The sequence below is a fragment of the Trachemys scripta genome, chromosome 5 (genome assembly GCF_013100865.1).
Source record: "Trachemys scripta elegans isolate TJP31775 chromosome 5, CAS_Tse_1.0, whole genome shotgun sequence".
Classification (NCBI taxonomy): Eukaryota; Metazoa; Chordata; order Testudines; family Emydidae; genus Trachemys; species Trachemys scripta.
In genome coordinates, this window is record NC_048302.1 from 124,935,720 (window position 1) to 124,957,609 (window position 21,890).

The window sequence follows — 21,890 nt, forward strand, 5'->3', positions numbered from 1 at the left end:
AGTGCCAGGTGCTCCAGAGGGAATGAACAGAACAGGTAATCATCAAGTGATCCATCCCCTGTTGCTCATTCCCAGCTTTTGGCAAACAGAGGCTAGGGACACCATTCCTGCCCATCCTGGCTAATAGCCATTAATGAACCTATCCTCCATGAATTTATCTAGTTCTTTTTTGAACCCTGTTATGGTCTTGGCCTTCACAACATCCTCTGGCAAGGAGTTCCACAGGTGGACTGTGCATTGTGTGAAGAAATACTTCCTTTTATTTGTTTTAGACCTGCTGCCTATTAATTTCATTTGGTGACCCTTAGTTCTTGTGTTATGAGAAATAGAAAACAACACTTCCTTATCTGCTTTCTCTACACCAGTCATGATTTTATGGACTTCAATCATATCTCCACTTAGCAGTCTCTTTTCCAAGCTGAAAAGTCCCAGTCTCCTCATACGGAAGCCGTTCCCTACCCCTAATCATTTTTGTTGCCCTTTACTGAACTGGAATTTTCCAATTCCAATATATCTTTTTTGAGATGGGGTGACCACATCTGCACACAGTATTCAAGATGTGGGCATACCATGGATTTATATAGAGGCAACATGATATTTTCTGTCCTATTATCTATCCCTTTCTTAATTATTCCCAGCATTCTGTTTGCTTTTTTGACTGCCGCTGCATATTGAGTGGATGTTTTCAGAGAACTATCCACAATGACTCCAAGATCTCTTTCTTGAGTGGTAACAGCTAATTTAGACACCATAATTTTATATGTATAGTTGGGATTATGCTTTCCAATGTGCATTACTTTGCATTTATCAGCATTAAATTTCATCTGCCATTTTGTTGCCCAGTCATCCAGATTTGAGAGATCCTTTTGCTCTTCGCATTATGCTTGGGTCTTAACTATCTTTAGTCATTTTGTATCATCTGCAAATTTTGCACCTCACTGTTTACCCCTTTTTCAAGATCATTTATGAATATGTTGAATAGGACTGGTCCCAGAACAGACCCCTGGGGGACACCACTATTTACCTCTCTCCATTCTGAAAACTGACCATTTATACCTATCCTTTGTTGCCTATCTTTTAACCAGTTACCAATCCATGAGAGCACCTTCCCTCTTATTCTGTGGCAGCTTACTTTGCATAAGAGCCTTTGTTGAGGGACCTTGTCAAAGGCTTTCTGAAAATCTAAGTACACCATATCCACTGGATCCTCTTGGTCCCCATGCTTGTTGACCTCCTTAAAGAATTCTAGATTGGTGAGGGATGATTTCCATTTACTAAAACCATGTTGACTCTTCCTCAACAAATTATGTTCATCTATGTGTCTGACAATATTGTTCTTTATTATAGTTTCAACCAGTTTGCCGGGTACTGAAGTCAGGTTTACAGGCCTCTAATGGCCAGGATCACCTCTGGAGCCCTTTTTAAAAACTGGCGTCACATTAGCTATCCTCCAGTCATCTGGTACAGAAGCTGATTTAAATGATAGGTTACAGACTACAGTTAGTAGTTCTGCAATTTCACATTTGAGTCTTGATGACTTACTGATATTTAATTTATCAATTTGTTCCAAAACCCCTCTAATGATACCTCAGTCTGGAACAGTTCCTCAGATCTGTCACCTAAAAAGAATGGCTCAGGTTTGAAAATCTCCCTCACACCCTCAGCTGTGAAGACTGATGCAAAGAATTCATTTAGTTTCTCCTCAGTGGTCTTATCATCCTTGAGTGCTCCTTTAGCACCTCGATCATCCAATGGCCCTACTGGCTGTTTAGCAAGCTTTCTGCTTCTGATGTACTTTAAAAAAAATTGCTATTACTTTTTGAGTCTTTGGCTAACTATTCCTCAAATTCTTTTTTGGCCTTCCTAATTATATTTTTACACTTCATTTGCTGGTGTTTATGCTCCTTTCTAATTTCCTCACTAGGATTTAACTTCCACTTTTTAAAGGATGCCTTTTTGCCTCTCACTGCTTCTTTTATGTTGTTGTTTAGCCACAGTGGCTCTTTTTTGGTTCTCTTACTATATTTTTTAATTTGGGGTATACATTTAACTTGAGCCTCTATTATGGTGTCTTTAAAAAAGTTTCCACGCAGCTTGCAGAGATTTCACTTTTGGCACTATACCCTTTAATTTCTGTTTAACTAACCTCCTCATTTTTGTGTAGTTTCCCTTTCTGAAATTAAAGGCTACAGTGCTGGGCTGCTGTGGTGTTTTTCCTGCCACAGGGATTTTAAATTTAATTATATTATGGTCACTATTACCAAGCGATCCAGCTATAGTCACCTCTTGGACCAGATCCTGTGCTCCACTTAGGAATCAATCAAGAATTGCCTTTCCTCTGGTGGGTTCCAGGACCAGCTGCTCCAAGAAGCAGTCATTTGAGGTGTCAAGAAACTTTATCTCTGCATCCCATCCTGAGGTGACGTGTACTCAGTCAATATGGGGATAATTGAAATCCCCCATTATTATTATTGAGTTTTTTATTTTAATATCCTCCCTGATCTCCCTGAATAACTATCACCATCCTGGTCAAGTGGTCAGTATATATCCCTACTGCTATATTATTATTAGAGCATGGAATTTCTATCCATAGAGATTCTATTGTACAGTTTGATTCATTTATTATTTTTACTTCATTTGATTCTATGCTTTTTCACATATGCCTCTCCCCCACCAGCACAACCTGTTCTGTCCTTCCAATATATTTTTTACCCTGGTATTACTGTATCCCATTGATTATCCTCATTCCACCAAGTTTCTGTGATGCCTATTATATCGATATCCTCATTTAATACGAGGCACTCTAGTTCACCCATTTTATTATTTAGACTTCTAGCATTAGTATATAAACACTTTAAAAACTTGTCTCCTTTTAGCTGTCTGCCATTACACGATGTAATTGAATGGGGCTCTTTTTTATTTGACTGTTTCTGATCAGATCCTGCCTGTATTTTATCATTTTCCATCCTCTCGTCCTCACTAGGACATAGAGATTCTCTATCCCTCTCCTAAGGGATGTCCAAACCATGTGCTCCTCCGCACCAGTCGGCTTTCCCCCAGCCCTTAGTTTAAAAACTGCTCTACAACCTTTTTAATGTTAAGTGCCAGCAATCTGGTTCCATTTTGGTTTAGGTGGAGCCCATCTTTCCTGTATAGGCTCCCCCTTTCCCAAAAGTTCCCCAGTTCCTAATAAATCTAAACCCCTCCTCCCTACATGCATTGAGACTCTGCAGTTCTGCCTGTCTAACTGGCCCTGCCTAGAGGCTCTTCTCATTGTTACCAGTGAGGCCATAGTTCTGGAGGAAGTGTCCAGCACATCCAGTGCTGATTGCAGTGAGGTCTTAACAACTAGATGATCTTTCACAATTAAGGCTTTAAACTCTTCCCTGGAGGATTCTGGCAATTTATATGTAAATTTGGACACCGCATCCCAGTTGACAAAGTCATATGTTGATAATACGTATTATTATTGATTAGGCTGTTGATTAGCAATGCACATCTCTATAGTGAGGAGATACAATAAATCTTCCTTCTCATTAAATCTAACCCCTTAGACTTCTTTAGGTGTCAACTTATACCTCCCTTTTCACAACCTCTCATTTGCCACTGTTACAAGAAGAGAGTTAGGAGCCAAATGGGACTTAAAACACTGATATCCCTGCATGGGGACAAAGTACCACTTACCTGAATGGTTCGCTCTAGGAGGTAAGGAAGCTGGGGTATGCCACAAGGCTTTTGTGGGTTCCAAAATAGGTTTATTTATAGAGAGAGCTACCCTCCCTGGTGCCGAAAGTTGAATAATGTCCACCAATTTATGGCTATTCTACTGAACAAACTCATCCTGAATGCCCTGTACCCATTTGCCTCACGAGTTCTTGACAACACTTACAATCCTCAGACACAAATCCAGCACTGTGGAATCATCTGGTGAGGAAGAGGAGGAAGAAAATAGAGCCAATCGGATCTCCTGCATCAATACCTGCTGCTGAACAATGGTTCAGGATGAACCAGTTCAGATGAAGCAACATCAGTCTGTATCTCCAGCCTGGGCAGCTTGGGAGGCGAGATTACCAAAGAGTTTGTTGACCTTGCTCTGGACTGGGCATAGGATCTCCAAGGCACAATAAGTACCGAGTGTTTAGGGTTAACCACCCCACACAACAGGCAGTGCTTAAAACCTGGCGACGGCATTGCACCAAGCTAAATTCTCCTTAACTAAATGACTACTAACTAAATACTAAGGGTACTACTGTAACTTTCTATAACTATGCACATGCATTCACAGAAAAAGTACTGAGATAGCAAAACATGAGCTTAGCACTAGAATAAATTGCCCAAGGAGATTGTGGAATCTCCATCATTGGAGATTTTTAAGAGCAGGTTAGACACACACTTGTCTGGGATGGTCTAGATAATACTTAGTCCTGCCATGAGTGCAGGGGACTGGACTAGATGACCTCTCAAGGTCCCTTCCAATCCTATGATTCTATACCACATAGAATGCTCTGGTGGTGAGAAAGAACTGAGGGGAGTTGGGGTGGTGTGGCCCTTAAATAGCCATGGGAGAGGTTATGGGGTTCCAAAGGCATGTGTGTCGCCCCAACGGATACTGCTCAGCAAAGTTCTCTGACTTTTGGCGCACTAGGCATGTGCACACCTTTGTGGAATACACGTTTGCAATCAATCGAAGAAGAACCTTACACGACACCCACTGGTGAACTAGAATGTAAATATCAGATCCAGGGGTTCCTTGTAACCCTTATGCACCTCTGTGCCCTCTGCCAGTCAGCATCAAGAGGTCCTTGGATCACACCATGGACAGATGGCCCTAGCCTCCAGTGAATTTCATGAAATCCATCTACATATTCAGGAATTGTGGGTACTGGTGGCTGACACCTCCTCTGTTCAGCTGCCTCATTATAAACCCCCAGGCAGAATAATCTGGGTAAGCTTCATGACACAAATTTCAGTTTTCCTTCCCCCTTCCCATGGAAGGGGCAATCTATCCCTAGTTTTAGTAGTGCCTTTAAGCTAAAACTGGCTGTCTGCAAGCCTCCTTTCAGAATATAAACCCATAATAACTGGGGTATTGCTACCTGAGGAATAATTGCCTTTGTCCCATGCTCTAATGCTTGTGATCAGAGGACATGCTCAAGCTAGATACCCCACAATTGAAATGGGAAGGTCTCCTGGCAGGTCATTTTTCATGATGTGTACTTGACTCTTGATCAGTCACACTTCCAGGCATTCTAACAAACCCTTTTTTCCTAAGGGCATTTGGAAAGGCAGTGGGGAAATAATTAAAAATGAGTATTAGCTGTTTAACTTAACTGTACCTGGTATCTATAGCTTTTTGCATAGAAAACAAATACATTTAGTGATGTGAGTGTAAGTACTTCATTAAATAATATATATGATTTAACTACTACTAAGATGGTTATCTAGGATTTTTTACTTTAAAGGGGAGACAGCTAAGAAAAATCTCAAAGAAGCGTCCAAAAAACACACCTTCCAAATAAACCAAAATATTACAGAGCCTTTTGATCATACAGTGTACAGTATTGTTGACAACAAAGATATATACTGTTCTATTTTAAATTAATCCGTATTTGCAGGGTAGATATGTGTGACTATATAAAATGATTTAAGTCTCTTTCCCTAGATTTGTTTAGCTGTTTTCACCTTCTTATTTGAACACGTACATATGGTATGTGAGAGTGAGAGCACTCTCTGTAAATGTTTGGAAGGAGCATCTGTCAGACAATAAAACGTACAAGGAAATATGCTTCTCATTTAAAGCATTTCCACCAGAACAATTTTAATTTTGGACTCAGTTCATTTTTATAGCTTAGAAGCATTAATAAGATGTGCAGAGAACTATACAGTCACCAGAAAACCTGAGTTGTTAGTAATAATCTAAGATAATTTTAAAAAACATTCTGTGTCTAGTCAGCATCACAATTTTCTAATAGCAACCTGAAGTAACTGGCTTCCAGGAGATTCTGGTCGTGCATAAAAAAAATCAAGCTACAGTATGGAATTCATTTTGTTAAACTGGAAAGTCTAAAGGTTACGATAACTGTTGGACCAAAGGGACCCTCTTCAGGCATAAATAGCAAGACTCCTACTGTCCTCTCTTGCAGAACAGCTCAGCTGCCAGCAAAAGCAGGTGCTCTCACCGTATCTGAGCTCCAGAGGAAACATTTAGTGAGTACTCAAAACTCTTTTAATGAATTACTGTATTATACAACTATTAGTGTTTCAATTATGTTTATGCAGTTTTCTCTAAGGACAAAAGCATTTAAAAAGCGGGATTTTAAATAACTGAGTTTCAGTCTGATGCAAGGATGTTTGCAATTATGTTAATTTTTAAATGTTTTTTCATAGCAAATATGATCGCAAAGTAATGAATTATATTTGTAATGTATTTGACTTTAAATCTGTTCTAAAAATTCTGCTTCAACTTTTATGTTACTTCTCCATGCTTTTTAAATTTAATTTTATCTTTAAAATAATAAATGTATCATTATTTTTTACAGAAACATTTACTAGTCTAATTAATTCAAGATTCTAATAAGATTTTAAAAGAAAATCAAAAACATGTTTCCTCAAACTCATTACCATGAACAAGTTTAAGATATTTTTTTTATTTTCCATTAAAAACAGTTGTCAGAGATAGAGTTACAGCTTTGTAACATACTGCATGGAAACTTCAACTCTGTAAGTCCTATATGTTCTTAGATGCATTAAGTTTTTAAATGCATTGGATGTGTATTTTCTTCTAGTTCAAAACTTACGCTATATTAAATTTCATCGGGTTACAGTTATTCAGTTTTGAATCTACAGTGACTAATAAGGCTAACATGGACACTTTTTTTTCTTTCCATGTGTAGGGAAATGGAAAACCTGATGCTTGGCTGCAGTTCCTGTAAAGTTATCTGGACACTGCTTATAACAATTTTAGGCTATACCAGCTGCCTGCCTGTGGGTGATGATTCTGTTTGCACAGCAGAGGAAGTTGCTAAGTACAGCATAGTCTTTGTAGGGAAATGGAGTCAGGCTGCTTTCCCTAAGCAGTATCCCCTTTATAGGCCTCCAGCACAGTGGTCTTCCTTGCTAGGTAAGTGAAATGTGCACAGTGTCAAGACCAGATAAAACTCTCTACAGTTGTGATTACTTTTTTTTGTTCTTTATTTGAATTTATTGAGAATTCCCTTTAGTAAAATGAAAGTCAAAACTAATGTTGCTTGACAGATAAACAATAACATACAGAACTTGCAGCATCCAAAATACTTACAGAATCTACAACGATTTTCAATTGGCTTCAATTTTCAATCGGCTAAGGCTGAAGTAAACAGTGATAAGCTAAAGGTTTTAGAAAATCCTAAAGGTAAATACCCAAATTGTTCCACATCAGAAATAAAACAGAGAAACTGCAGCAATTACGATAATCCAAAACAGACTTTTATATTGAGCAATGTGTTCCCTTAAATAGGTGTTACCCATAGTTCTGACTATAACATGTGGAAAAAGGATGAATATGCCAGCAATGGTGTGCGTGATTTTGCTGAAAAGGGTGAAGCATGGACATTAATGAAGGAAATAGAAGCAGCTGGAGAAAAAATTCAAAGTGTGCATGGAATCTTCTCAGCTCCTGCCATTTCCAGTGGTACAGGACAAACTTTCGCGGAATTAGAAGCACATTCAAGACACTCCTTAGTACGTACATTTACATTTTCATTTTAAGGGTTGCTTACTAGTTTTATGCCAGTAGGATGCAAAAGGAGATATTTGAAATGCCACTGATAGCTACCACTATAATGCAAGGAATTGCTAAGATAATCCAGTTTTAAAGAACTTTATGAACATAAAATCAAATAAAAAAGCATACTGGAATATGTTCTTTTAGAAACCCTCAAATAAAATAGTCAGAAATATGTCTGACCCATTGTTATACTAGAAATCGGACCCTGAAGTTCCTGCTATCCAAGCCTGTAGAGACTGGCAGGTGATTGTTAATTATTATGATGTTTAAAGCAACAGAGGGTCCTGTGGCACCTTTGAGACTAACAGAAGTACTGGGAGCATAAGCTTTCGTGGGTAAGAACCTCACTTCTTCAGATGCAAGTAATGGAAATCTCCAGAGGCAGGTATATATCAGTGTGGAGATAACGAGGTTAGTTCAATCAGGGAGGGTGAGGTGNGGCAGGTATATATCAGTGTGGAGATAACGAGGTTAGTTCAACCAGGGAGGGTGAGGTGCTCCTCACCCTCCCTGATTGAACTAACCTCGTTATCTCCACACTGATATATACCTGCCTCTGGAGATTTCCATTACTTGCATCTGAAGAAGTGAGGTTCTTACCCAAGAAAGCTTATGCTCCCAGTACTTCTGTTAGTCTCAAAGGTGCCACAGGACCCTCTGTTGCTTTTTACAGATTCAGACTAACACGGCTACCCCTCTGATACTATTATGATGTTTTTCTTTCACTTCCTAGGTTTCTTTTGTTGTACGAATTGTGCCCAGCCCTGATTGGTTTGTGGGTGTTGACAGTCTAAATCTATGTGAGGGAGATCATTGGAAAGAACAAGAAACAGTAGAACTTTTTCCATATGATGCTGGAACAGACAGTGGTTTCACATTTTCCTCACCAAACTTTGCCACTATTCCACAGGATACTGTTACAGAGGTAAGTGTGTGTATGTTGTATACATATAGTGCTTGCGGGAGTGGGAAAGAATAGAGAAGCTGAAGCACCACCCTCTGTGACCCCTTATAACAATACCACATCTACTACAGCACCCTCTGTGACCCCTTATAACAATACCACATCTACTACAGCACCCATTATTCCCCAGTCTGTATCCTTGCCACTGCCAGCATTCCCTACCTACAACTTCTTGTCTCCTCCATCAACCTGCTCCAAGCATTATTGTGCATGCTGACTACCCTCCATCCAGTATCTCCATCCAAAAATAGTCACAATTTCTTGTGTGATCTCAGTCCCAGAATCCTTCCACAAAAGTTAGTGGGATTATCTTCATGACAAGAAAAAACAGCTTTTTTGTGGGTCTCGGGTGCATAAAGACTGTGCACCCCCAATTCATATGAGTTTTACTTGCCCAGGAATATAATTAAGACATGATATTCTGTTTAAAATTTCTATCCTTACTAACATGGCAATATTATTTCTATAAACTTCCTTTTATTTTTAATTTATAGATCACTTGTTCCTCTCCAAGTCACCCAGCAAACTCATTTTATTATCCCAAGCTAAAAAGTTTGCCACCTATTGCTCGAGTAACCATTGTAAAACTTAAAAGAAACCAGCTGGGTCTTCCTGGTCCTCAGCCTAACCTGACTGCGGTAGGCAATGAAATAGATGACTCTGTCTCAGGTAAGTGGTTAGTACTTTGATCAACTAGATCCTTTTGTTCCCATTCACTGAGCAGCAAAGGAGAGAAGCAAAATTTTAGAAAACTTCAAATCTGGCAAGCCTTGTGGAAGAGAATAGGGTTATGTGGAATATTCCTGCTACAGGCTTCAGCAACTGCAGAGAAAACGGGGGCATGCCCCAGTCAAAAAGCAGCTGATCATTATATTTCTTTGTACCCTTTTCCTTGTGGAACAGCATTAACTATTCCTCTGTACTCTGGATCTAATTCTAATATCACTTACACCTGCATAAATTGGGAGTCATTCTACCAAAGCCAATGGAGTTACACAAGTGTAAACATAGCGTAGGTGAGATTAGAATTGGGACCTCTGTGACAGAGACCAGAGACCACAATAACAATAAAGACAATAAACTAGTCCAAATGTCATAGGAAGAGGATACCGAAAGAAACATGGGGAGAGGGAGGGAGGAAGCCTTCATGTCTGGCCAGGGATCCGCAGATTTGGGTTAGATCCACATGTCTTATTCAAGCCATAGAACTTCCACAGAACCACCAGTCCTGTGTGAAAGGGATACTCTGTCAGACTCTCAGCTCCCCAAATCCTGTGCAAATCCTAAAGAAAGTGCTTCCTTCCTGTGAGTTCTGACATAATGGCGCAAAACGATTATATTTACTATATTCTCCTTGGTAAGAAGTATTTTGATAGTGATATGAAATAAGAAAACAAAATTCACCAGCTTGAGTAGAATTATGATGGCAACTGATACCTACAGAACAAGGTACCCGAGGAGAGTTTGAAATTTTTATTGAAATGCTCATGTGAAGCCAAGATTTAATTTCAAACAATAATATATTTATCCCACCACAGCATTCTTTTTTTTAAACTGTCTGTGAATGCTAGTGCTCATGTAAGTGAAGGTTCATAGCACTGATTTGACCCAGTCTTAGTGACAAATTCTAAGCTTCAAACTCAGCATAAATGCTACATCCCCTCCGATTGGAGGAAAGAGGACAGATGGTAGAGAGCCCTGTGCAGGCTTACTCTATGCACCCTCTGGTGACTCTCTGTACAGGATCATAGAAAAGGGGAATGTGGAGCACTTCTTAAGAAAGTTGTGCAGAGACCAAAATCCTGCACAGGAGAGATCCATAGGACACACTCCCTGCATATTCTGTAGTAGCAACCACGGCCCAAGTGCATGCCAGCTGCTTCAGACTGGGACTGGAGAGTCTATTTCTCTGGCTTTGGCTCTGTGCCAGGAGTTTGGACCATAAGGTGGGCTTTACAAATTTCCTCACAATTAATAAATAAAGAAAACTTACCTTCCCCATGGTTAATAAGGCCTGACTTGTACATTTAAAACAAGCAGATTTCTAGTTTAAAAAATGTTTTCTTAGTAAACAAGAGCTGATCATCCATCATTCAAATTGGGTGACACAAATCACATATAGAATAATATCCTTTCCTCCACAACATTTGAGAAGGGATTACTATTTACTCTAGCCCCAGTTCAGGAAAGGAGCTCAAGATGTACTTAAGTGCTTTCCTTATTAGGGATGGGCTTTAAAATGTATGTAAGTGCTTCCTGAACTGGGTCCTTAGTATGCTACTTTGAAGATATCATGCAGGATTCTCATTCTTGGGTCTCAGCTCCCTAGCCTAAGACAGACGGGTTTGTCTTGTCCTGAAAGCTTAAGATCCAAGAGTTGGAAGTCACAATATGGTATTTTTAGAGACTATTTATTTAATTAATATTTAATTTTTATTTAATTCCCCATAAATGTGAGTAACTGGACATTCTAACTAGAGCAACATGCTGTATTAACTTCCCCACAAAGTTAATTAATGTGCCTCAGTGTAGGTTAAACCCCCCGCCCCCACCCTCGTGTGTTCCAATACTGGGCATCCCCATAGCAGATACTGTAAAACAGTGGTTCTCAAACTGGGGGTCCGGACCCCTCAGGGGGTCATGAGGTTATTACATGGGGGGTTGCAAGTTGTCAGCCTCCACCCCAAACCCCGCTTCGTCTCCAGCATTTATAATAGTGCTAAATATATTTTAAAAGTGTTTTTAATTTATAAGGGGGGGTCGCACTCAGAGACTTGCTGTGTGAAAGGGGTCACCAGTACAAAAGTTTGAGAACCACTGCTGTAAATAGTAGCAAACTATAACAGGTTATGTAATATATTTGTAATACATTTGATGAGATAATAGTCATTGTTTAGACAAACTAAACATTTAGTTCTTTTAAGCTTTCTATACAAGTCCATTTTTCTACTCCATTAAAAATGTTAGTAATTCAGGAGATATTATAAAATAAGAGCAACACAGACTGAATCACAGCAATTCATTGTAAGTAAAGCATTTGTTGGACATTCCTAGTCAGAAGTCTCCACTTTGTGTATATACCAGTAACTTAATCCATATAAAAAACTTACTCCACAGGCATAAGGAAAGATTTAATTACCAAAGGTCAAACCATGTTCCCCATCCACTCAAGGTCTATAGAGATCCGCAACTACAGACATATTTCCTCCCAACTGCAGAGGGAGAGAGTATCTGTCTATTTTCTTTACGAATTTTATAACTTACATATCATTCATATATATATTCTGTATATATGTATATATTACTTTACAGAATTTCTGATTTATTTGGTTGTAGTAAATGTAAAGGATATTAGTATTAAAAAGCTTTTAGTTATACAATTTATTTTATTGGCAAAGGGAAGACTGTGTGTATAAAAGGTGCTTTACCTTTTCTTGCCAAAAACTAACTACAAGAAGATTTAGCCATAAAAAGAATTAGCATTTTCTTTACTCATGAGGAAGAATAGAATAGGACTTAAACAGAAAATGAAATGAATAGGAACAATATATACAAAGAAGTCCCAGAGTATATAAATAAACTTGATAAAAATCTTAATCCTGGTATTATCCAGCAAGCCATGCAAGGGCAAATGAGTTATTAGTAATGAGATGACAATAAAATACAATTCTATTTTCAGAGCATGCTCATTTTAAAGTTTTCCATGAAAAGAACATTTTAAATTCTCAGCTAAATAAGTATTATACCATAACTAATGCAGTACCTCAAACAACCTCTACATTACAGTAAAAAAATCTACCTTTTCAGGAGTTGAAAACAGATGTCTTTATTTACTAGACAACATATGGCTTTTATTAAAGGAATGTAAAATTAAAATCATGTTAATTCTGTTTTTTCAAGTAGATCTTTTTAATATTATCAGTAATGTAACTGATAGTAAATTCTTCATGTATCAAAACAAACATCAGCCTTATATTTATATAAGTAAGGACAATTTGCTAATAGTTTTGTACATTTTACCAACTATGTGTTTGCCTTAAGCACATATTTCTGTCAAATCACCTCTTCTTATATATGTTACAGAAACACCATTGGACTGTGAGATTTCACTGTGGTCTTCCTGGGGTCTTTGCAGAGGTACTTGTGGAAAGATAGGGACCAAAACCAGAACTCGTTATGTACGCCTTCAACCTGCCAATAATGGAACTCCTTGTCCAAACCTGGATGAAGAAACAGAATGTGAACCAGACAATTGTGTCTGAAATCTCCTTTCCAATGGAATAAAGAATAGACGATAATTTAGATCATTTAAATTAAGGTTAGATTTAGTTGAATCTATACTCCATGTCAGTCACTATTCCTTATAATTCAGGTATGTTGTAATGTTTTATTGAAATGTTTAATTAGACTGGATGCTGATTCTATTGTTTGATATCAAGACTTTTTTTAATTACTTAATTTTAGTCCAACAGTTTTTGATCATTTACAGGGAAAACAAAACAAAATCCACGGAACCCATTCCGTGCTACAAATATTGTGTAAGTTCTTGCAGTACCATCTAGTGGCAGGAAAGAAAATTTTGGACATACTGCACAGTTCATTTATGTTAACAAATCTTTTGAGTACAATCTAGATTATCACATACATTCTTAAATATTAGAATTTGTAGATTTAAATTTGTTTATTTATATCTGTAAAGCTAATTATTATGTTGCTGTAAATTATGTTTTATTATAATTTATTGGCATTAATGTTGACTTCTTTTATCATGTTTAATTGAGTACACTTCTTTGGAAAACACTTATATAAACCAGAGTGACCAGATATTGTAACATAGTTAGGACAATAAAATAACTGCGTAAACTTGTCTTGAATCCTATGCATGCAGAGCGAGAGGTTTGTTTTTCCTCAGACATTGGAAAAATGCCAACTACAAAACTACTCAGCTCAGAAGCTTCATATAAGCACTCAAAAGTCTGGATACTAATGGAGAGCCACTGAACTCAGTTGAGTTGAATCAGTTTTCCAGATTTAAAAACTGACTGATCTTTGGTGTGGATCCCTACACAAATAAACTGACTGGGAAATAACTGGTGAAAAATTGTAAAGTCTGTTCAGCTGACTATAAGTTATACCATTTTCTACATGTATGAAATAAATGTGTCCATGTTTCTCTAAAAGCATATGTGGATGTGAATTATTTGTTTATGTAAAAATCACAAAATTTTGAGGCATAAATGAGAAATAGATTTGTTTTTAAATGACTCAAAACAGAATTATGTATGGATTTCACAAACCATAATATATCAAAAACTGTTCCAGACTGAATTTTGTTACTCAAATAGCTAATTGGTTGAAAAAATGATAGCACGTGGGTTATGCAGAGTTTTTAGTTATAACATAGGGAAAGGATTTTTGAAATATAAGAGTTCAACAGAAAACTTTTAAGCTAGTTGGTGTTTAGGTCTACAGTGCACTGTCCTAGAAAATATACAAAAATAAGAAAGGCACAGATATGAACAAGAAAGATCTTGGATGGGGCCGGGCAGGTTCATTCTGAAACATGCCATCTATGAAAACCATTTTTGTATACTAAAAGGGACACAGCACACTGCATTCTCTTTAGGTACAGGAACACTTAAAAGTTCTGACACTTTTTTTTTATAGGACTCAGATGAGGATCCTGACGAGTCCTGAAGAAATTAGAACTTTTATCAGCATAGTACATACTGGTCCTCCAAACACTGAATAAACAATTAAAACAAACTCTCGGCTCCAGTTGAATACAGCTAAGTATTTAAAAAAAACAAACAAACTTTTGTCATTTCTGGATGCCTTGCATTCTTCTGATTATCACTCTCCTGTCCTCCATCCCCCTTGTTTCACTTATTCTTGTTTATAACATCTTCTTTTTCTCTATGTTCCTCCTGTGTCCACATTCTTACAGGTTCATTAGCTCTCAAATATCCTGATTTTGGAGAGAAAGGAACTTTTCTGAGGTGTCTCCACGTTCTGTATTACTTTTATGTCCTTTTCCATTCTTTCTTTATTTTCTATACAGAAGTCTTCCTTATTTTCTTTTTTTGGTTTTTATTTTATTTAACTGTATAAATACCTAGATAAACAATTACATCCATCACCAGGGTATCAGAACAACTTTAAAATGTATTAAAATATACACGTGAAGTATGCTCTCTGCTTTTATTCTGGTCCCTTGCCCCTTCCCCAATCCATTCTCATTGCTCTTTGCCCCATTTCAATGGGCCATCTTGCTCTGTGAGACAGCCATGTCGCTGCAAGGGATGAATTCAGCCTCCAGCATCATTCCTATTAGTGGCCTGGACAGAATTTGAACTGCTGACTGATAAACGGCCAAAGGCTCCAAATCCTATTACTAGTCCATGTTACTGGACTGATGATAGAACCCTAAGTTAAAACATAATATGTGATGGTTACAAACACTAGGAGTGAGAGGATAAGAAGGAACTTGTAATATTTTCCACGGGATCTCATGGCAACAGCTGTAACTTATGACAACATGAAATATATAATAAAGGGCAGATTTTTCAAGTACTCAGCATCCGCAAATTGGGGCTGTTTTTTCAAAAGCACTCAACCACCGCTTCCATTATGACATTTATGTAACCCTCTTGGGGTTTAGAGAGCATGGCCCCTTTAAAACCTTGTCCTGAGGCAGAGGGAGTGCTAATTGTTGCAGCAAGAGGAAGTGCTGGTTGTTTCAGGGGTGCGGAGAGAGATAAAGTGACAGGGTAGGTCTGTCTGTAGCTACAGAGAGAAGGACTATATCAAGCAGGCCCTCACATAGTGAAGCAGCCAAGAACCAGCCCGAAGCCTGGGCGGGACAGAGTGACCAACCAAGGATGCCCCAGGACAGGAGCCAGGAGGAGCACCATGGTAAGGAAGAATCACTTGAGGCGGACAAACCGGAGCTGGAATCAGTATCACAATTGCCCAGAACTGGATGGGGCCATGAGTACTGGGGCACGTGACCTTGTGTGACGTTGTGCAGTCTATATGGTTTTATAAAAACTTGATAATAAGTCAATATAATGTAACTGAGATGGTTTTAGAGAAAATACGGTAATAAGTGAATGTAACGTAACTGGGATATGCTTCATGCAAAAGGTCTCTTGTAAGGTATCATTACAAAGCTTATAATCTACTGAGTATGATCATCTGATTTGTATAAATGTACCACTCTTGTATCCAAAACTAGAAATATAAAATGTAACTCTGAGGGCCTATTGTAATTGTGTAAAGTGTGGACCATTAATGATAGTTTGGAATCTTGATGACTCCCATTGTCTGCAGATGGCTGTATTTACCTGTGAGTCTTCCTGTATATGTGTGTGCTGGCAAGTGAGTAATGAAGTCTTGCAGTGACATGTGATCATGTCACCTGAACTGGAATCCATCTTTAACCTGGTGCTTTTCCAGTGAGGTGGGGGTGGAAACCCAGAGAGACAAAGAGTTCCCGCCTTATGCAAAAGATATATAAAGGGGGGAAGAGAACAGAGAGGGAGAGAAGCCATCATGAAGAATCCCCTAGCTATCACCTGAGCTGCAACAAGAGCTGCACCAGGGGAAAGAATTGTGCCCAGGCCTGGAAGGTGTCCAGTCTGAGAAAAACTTACTGAAGCATCTCTGAGGGTGAGATTATCTGTATTCAGTTTGATTAGGCATAGATTTGCGCATTTTATTTTATTTTGCTTGTGACTTACTTTGTTCTGTCTGTTACTACTTTGAACCACTTAAATCCTACTGTCTGTATTTAATAAAATCACTTTCTATTTAGTAATTCACTCAGAGTATGTATTAATACCTGGGGGAGCAAACAACTGTGCATATCTCTCTATCAGTGTTATAGAGGGCGAACAATTTATGAGTTTGCCCTGCATAAGCTTTATGCAGGGTAAAACGGATTTATCTGGGTTTAGACCCCACTGGGAGTTGGGCATCTGAGTGCTAAAGACCAGCACACTACTGTGAGCTGTTTTCAGGTAAACTTGCAGCTTTGGGGACAAGTGATTCAGACCCTGGATCTGTGTTAGAGCCAGACAGGAGTGGCTGGCTCAGCAAGACAGGGTGCTGGAGTCCTGAGCTGGCAGGGAAAACAGGAGCAGGGGTAGTCTTTGGCACGTCTGGTGGCAGCTCCCAAGGGGGTTTCTGTGATCCAACCCGTCACACCTTGCATTGGACATAAGGAGGGAGGCTGTCGCTAGCTAAGTGGGGAGGCTGTCGCTCTGTGTGGCTTTGCAGAGAGCGGCAGAAAAGGGACCGGAGAGGTTTATTGTTGAAAGGTTACTGGCGCCGAAGACCAGCAGGAGCACCCAATACTCACTGCCATACTGGAACTCTGCCCAGGGTTCCTGGACTCTGAGTGTAGACACATTGCTTGGTGTCTGTCCTTTTGTATTGTGGTACCACTGGACCTGCGGAGCCTTGTGTTTGGATATAACACTGTTTTACCGCTCCCCCTATCTTCCCTCACATTGTTTTGCTCCAATCATCCTTCTGTAAATAATATTTGCTTTTCCTATATTCGTTGTACTATGCTGGTATGTGTGTTTACACCAGGGGGTGTGGAACAGGTGCTCCTGGGCTGGGGAAGAGTGTCCCTGATGCGTTCCTGCACATGCCTTTTGTTGGCTGGAGTTGCCTGTTGAGCAGACTCAATCTTGGCCATGAGGGTGCATTTATAACCAGGTTTCCTAGCCTGCAGGATATGGTCACTTATTTGTATGGTAAATCTGCTGTGTTGAAGGTTTTGCTTTTCACATACTTGCTGTTTGTGTCCCCAAATCAGGATGAAGGATAGTCCCTTGAGACAGGAGGTGGGAATCCTGAGGTAAATGCCTGTATTTGTCTATTAACGATTGAAGCAGCTATTGTGAAACAAATGTATACTTGCAAGTCAACTATGAAAGCACTTGAATCTCCCAGAATCTTGTGGCTCACCTTGTGGAAACTGTAGAGGACACTGTGATATTGGGGCATCACAAAGATATCCACGTGTGTCATCTGCAGATTGTGACAAAGGCTGCAAAAAATTCTATGGATAGGTGTCCTTTCCTGGAAATTAAGGGCTGGCACAGTGAAGGAAGGAAACGCCATATGCCTCAGAAAACTACTCTGGGGTTTACAGAATACCTGGTAGTTGTTCTTTCCTCACCTCACCTTATGGCACAATCTAGATCCAGGCCAGGCTTTAGTGGAACTGATGGATGATCTCCTGCAGCCAATGCAGAGGACAGACTCTGATCCTCCTGAACTTCTCTGCAGCTTTGATAACAAACTGCACCTCTATTATTAGACCCTATTATTAGGAGCTAATAGAGGAGGTATCTGAGCCTCTAGCTATTATCTTTGGAAAGTCATGGGAGACGGGAGAGATTCCAGAAGACTGGAAAAGGGCAAATATAGTGCCCATCTATAAAAAGGGAAATAAAAACAACCCAGGTAACTACAGACCAGTTAGTTTAACTTCTGTGCCAGGGAAGATAATGGAGCAAGTAATTAAGGAAATCATCTGCAAACACTTGGAAGGTGGTAAGGTGATAGGGAACAGCCAGCATGGATTTGTGAAGAACAAATCATGTCAAACCAATCTGATAGCTTTCTTTGATAGGATAACGAGCCTTGTGGATAAGGGTGAAGCGGTGGATGTGGTATACCTAGACTTTAGTAAGGCATTTGATACGGTCTCGCATGATATTCTTATCGATAAACTAGGCAAATACAAATTAGATGGGGCTACTATAAGGTGGGTGCATAACTGGCTGGATAACCGTACTCAGAGAGTTGTTATTAATGGTTCCCAATCCTGCTGGAAAGGCGTAACGAGTGGGGTTCCGCAGGGGTCTGTTTTGGGACCGGCTCTGTTCAATATCTTCATCAACGACTTAGATATTGGCATAGAAAGTACGCTTATTAAGTTTGCGGATGATACCAAACTGGGAGGGATTGCAACTACTTTGGAGGACAGGGTCATAATTCAAAATGATCTGGACAAATTGGAGAAATGGGCTGAGGTAAACAGGATGAAGTTTAACAAAGACAAATGCAAAGTGCTCCACTTAGGAAGGAACAATCAGTTTCACACATACAGAATGGGAAAAGACTGTCTAGGAAGGAGTACGGCAGAAAGGGATCTAGGGGTTATAGTGGACCACAAGCTAAATATGAGTCAACAGTGTGATGCTGTTGCAAAAAAAGCAAACATGATTCTGGGATGCATTAACAGGTGTGTTGTGAGCAAGACACGAGAAGTCATTCTTCCGCTCTACTCTGCTCTGGTTAGGCCTCAGCTGGAGTATTGTGTCCAGTTCTGGGTGCCGCATTTTAAAAAAGATGTGGAGAAATTGGAAAGGGTCCAAAGAAGAGCAACAAGAATGATTAAAGGTCTTGAGAACATGACCTATGAAGGAAGGCTGAAAGAACTGGGTTTGTTTAGTTTGGAAAAGAGAAGACTGAGAGGGGACATGATAGCAGTTTTCAGGTATCTAAAAGGGTGTCATAAGGAGGAGGGAGAGAACTTGTTCACCTTAGCCTCTAAGGATAGAACCAGAAACAATGGGTTTAAACTGCAGCAAGGGAGGTCTAGGTTGGACATTAGGAAAAAGTTCCTAACTGTCAGGGTGGTTAAACACTGGAACAAATTGCCTAGGGAGGTTGTGGAATCTCCGTCTCTGGAGATATTTAAGAGTAGGTTAGATAAATGTCTATCAGGGATGGTCTAGACAGTATTTGGTCCTGCCATGCGGGCAGGGGACTGGACTCGATGACCTTTCGAGGTCCCTTCCAGTCCTATAATCTATGAATCTATGAATCTATGAAAACCCCTCACTTGTGGAGTCTCAAAAGTATCAACTCTGTCTTTGTTCTATTCAACAGCTACATACAGGCACAGAGTGAACTGGTAAGATGCCAAGTGCCAGCAATATGCAGATGATACACTGCTTGTCTTTCACAATATATGATACCAATACCACCAAGATGGCCCACAATTTGAACAACATCAGCTCATGGAAAAAACCCAACAGGTTGAAGCTGAACCCAAGCAAGACAGAGGTTATGCTAATAGGCAGAGGAAAGCATTTTTAAAGGTTTACAACCACAGTGGAGTGTCTCCTTTGGTTGATGGTACTCCCTCGCTATAGGCCAATTTAGTCTGTAGCTTAGAAATGTTCCTGGATTCCTCACTGATATTAAGATCTCACACAGCAGCATCCACGAGTGACACTTTGTCCCATCTCTAGTTGCTAGGAGATTCTGTCCCATCCTGGCAAACGATGACCTAATCACAGTTACTCACATGTTTGTCACCTCTTGGCTGGACTACAGCAATGCAATATACTTGGGAATGAAGCCTTTAGTGCTTTAGTGCACCATGTCTGCTCAGCAACACTGGCTACTGTCTCGTCCTCCACTCCCTACATTGTCTTCTCATGGAATATCATATCAAGTGCAAGGTCTCAGTCTTCATCTGCAAGGGGCTCAGTGGTCTGGGCCAACAGTAACTAAAAGACTGACTAAAGCTCCGGGATGAGGATGTGATCAACAATTTCACTCCTCTGGCACAATGGAACTTTCTGCAATAAAGATAAAGCTTGTCTGTGCAGGAGACAGAGCTTTCTTGGATCTGGGCAAAGACTAGGGAAGGAACTCCAATAGGAACTGAGGGCCATCACAAGCCTCACCACCTTCCACTCTAAATGCAAGGCATGTTTTTTCCTTATCTTCTCTATCATAAATGTACCAAAATGTGTGTGTCCAGTGCACAATTGTCCACTTGGGGAGAACATGAGTGAACCAACTACTGGAAGGGGCTCTTGTGCTATGGTGAGTGCTGCATTAGGAGGGCTGTGTTGTGAGCTGGTGGGGTGAATAGCCGAGTGTCTGTCTGCTGTGACCATTTGTTTGACTGGAGCTAGTTTCAGGGACTGTTTGACCATGTGTTTGTTTGAAAAGTGTGACTGTTTGATCGTGTGATTGTTTGTTTGTTTGAAAAGTGTGAATTGGGAGTGCTTTGTTCCAGGTGGGCCTTGAATGGTTGATTGGAGGGAAGGCTTTGAGCTGGGCCAAGTGCTATGAGCCAGCAGCCTGATAAAAAAGCAGCCAGTTGCAAACCGAGTGAGCGGTGAACAGAGGACAGGCAAACGGAGTTCGCATGGGAGTTCGCTGGGATGTTTTCGCCTTTCAGGCTTCTGTGAACAGTAAATATAACATCTGAAGAGGCTCTTAGAAGAAAGACATTATGGATAGTGAGCACTCAGTGGTTGTGACCTGCACAGGATGTGCCATGTTTGTCTTTCTCTCAGAGGATAGAAGCAGCTTCGCCTGTACGAAGTGCAAGCTGGTCTCCATATTGGAAGAGAAGGTTAAAGGACTAGAGACTCAAGTATCAACCCTGCATTGCATCAGAGAAAATGAAGATTTTCTGGATAGAAGTCAGCATTTGGTATTGCAGGCACGCAGGCACAGAATCTGAGAGGGCAGTGCAGAATGGGGAAGAAAATTGACAGCATGTGATCTCCAGAAGGAGAAAGAGGACAACCCATGTATCCCCAGTGCAGATAGAGGTAAGAAACTTTTTTCGGGTTCTCTGCACAGGTACTATGGCGGAGAATGATTTGGAAGAGTCATTTGAGGGAAGGGATCAGAAGGAGACCACATTGACTGGAAGGCATGGGATGCATTGTCCTAGGGATGGTGGTTCTATAACCACCACTCCCAAGAGGAGGAGACAGGTGGTGGTGGTCGAGGACTCCCTCCTAAGGGAGATGGAGTCATCCATCTGCCGTCCAGACTGGGAAACTCGAGAAGTGTGCTGCTTGCCTGGAGCTAGAATTCAGGATGTGATGGAGTGTCTGCGAGGACCACTCCCCCTTCCTACTCCTCCATGTGGGCACCAATGATATTACAAAGAATGTCCTTGAGTGGGTCACTGCAGACTATGTGGCTCTGGGAAGAGGGATAAAGAATTTTGAGGCACAAGTCATGTTCATGTCCATCCTCCCTGTTGAAGGAAAAAGCCCAGGTAGGGACCGTTGAATTGTCAAGGTAAATGTGTGGTTACACAGGTGATGTCAGAGAGAGGGCTTTGGATTCTTCGACCATGAGATGTTGTTCCAGCAAGAA

At 40.1% G+C, this 21,890-nt stretch overlaps 1 protein-coding gene across 4 annotated transcripts in view; it reads left to right on the top strand.

Moving 5' to 3' along the window:
* SPON2 (spondin 2) overlaps positions 1-13,909 on the top strand; it is a 61,427-nt gene extending 47,518 nt beyond the window's left edge. For 3 of the 4 annotated variants that reach the window (XM_034772609.1, XM_034772608.1, XM_034772610.1), the window contains 6 exons: positions 6,144-6,207; positions 6,894-7,120; positions 7,496-7,719; positions 8,499-8,690; positions 9,224-9,398; positions 12,813-13,909. In XM_034772609.1, the coding sequence (XP_034628500.1) occupies positions 6,898-7,120; positions 7,496-7,719; positions 8,499-8,690; positions 9,224-9,398; positions 12,813-12,991 (993 nt within the window). In that variant the 5' untranslated portion in view covers positions 6,144-6,207; positions 6,894-6,897 and the 3' untranslated portion in view covers positions 12,992-13,909. Of the gene's footprint in view, positions 1-6,143; positions 6,208-6,671; positions 6,721-6,893; positions 7,121-7,495; positions 7,720-8,498; positions 8,691-9,223; positions 9,399-12,812 lie in introns of those variants that run through there. The other variant, XM_034772607.1, reaches the window with a different exon arrangement.
* Positions 13,910-21,890: the final 7,981 nt, after the last annotated feature.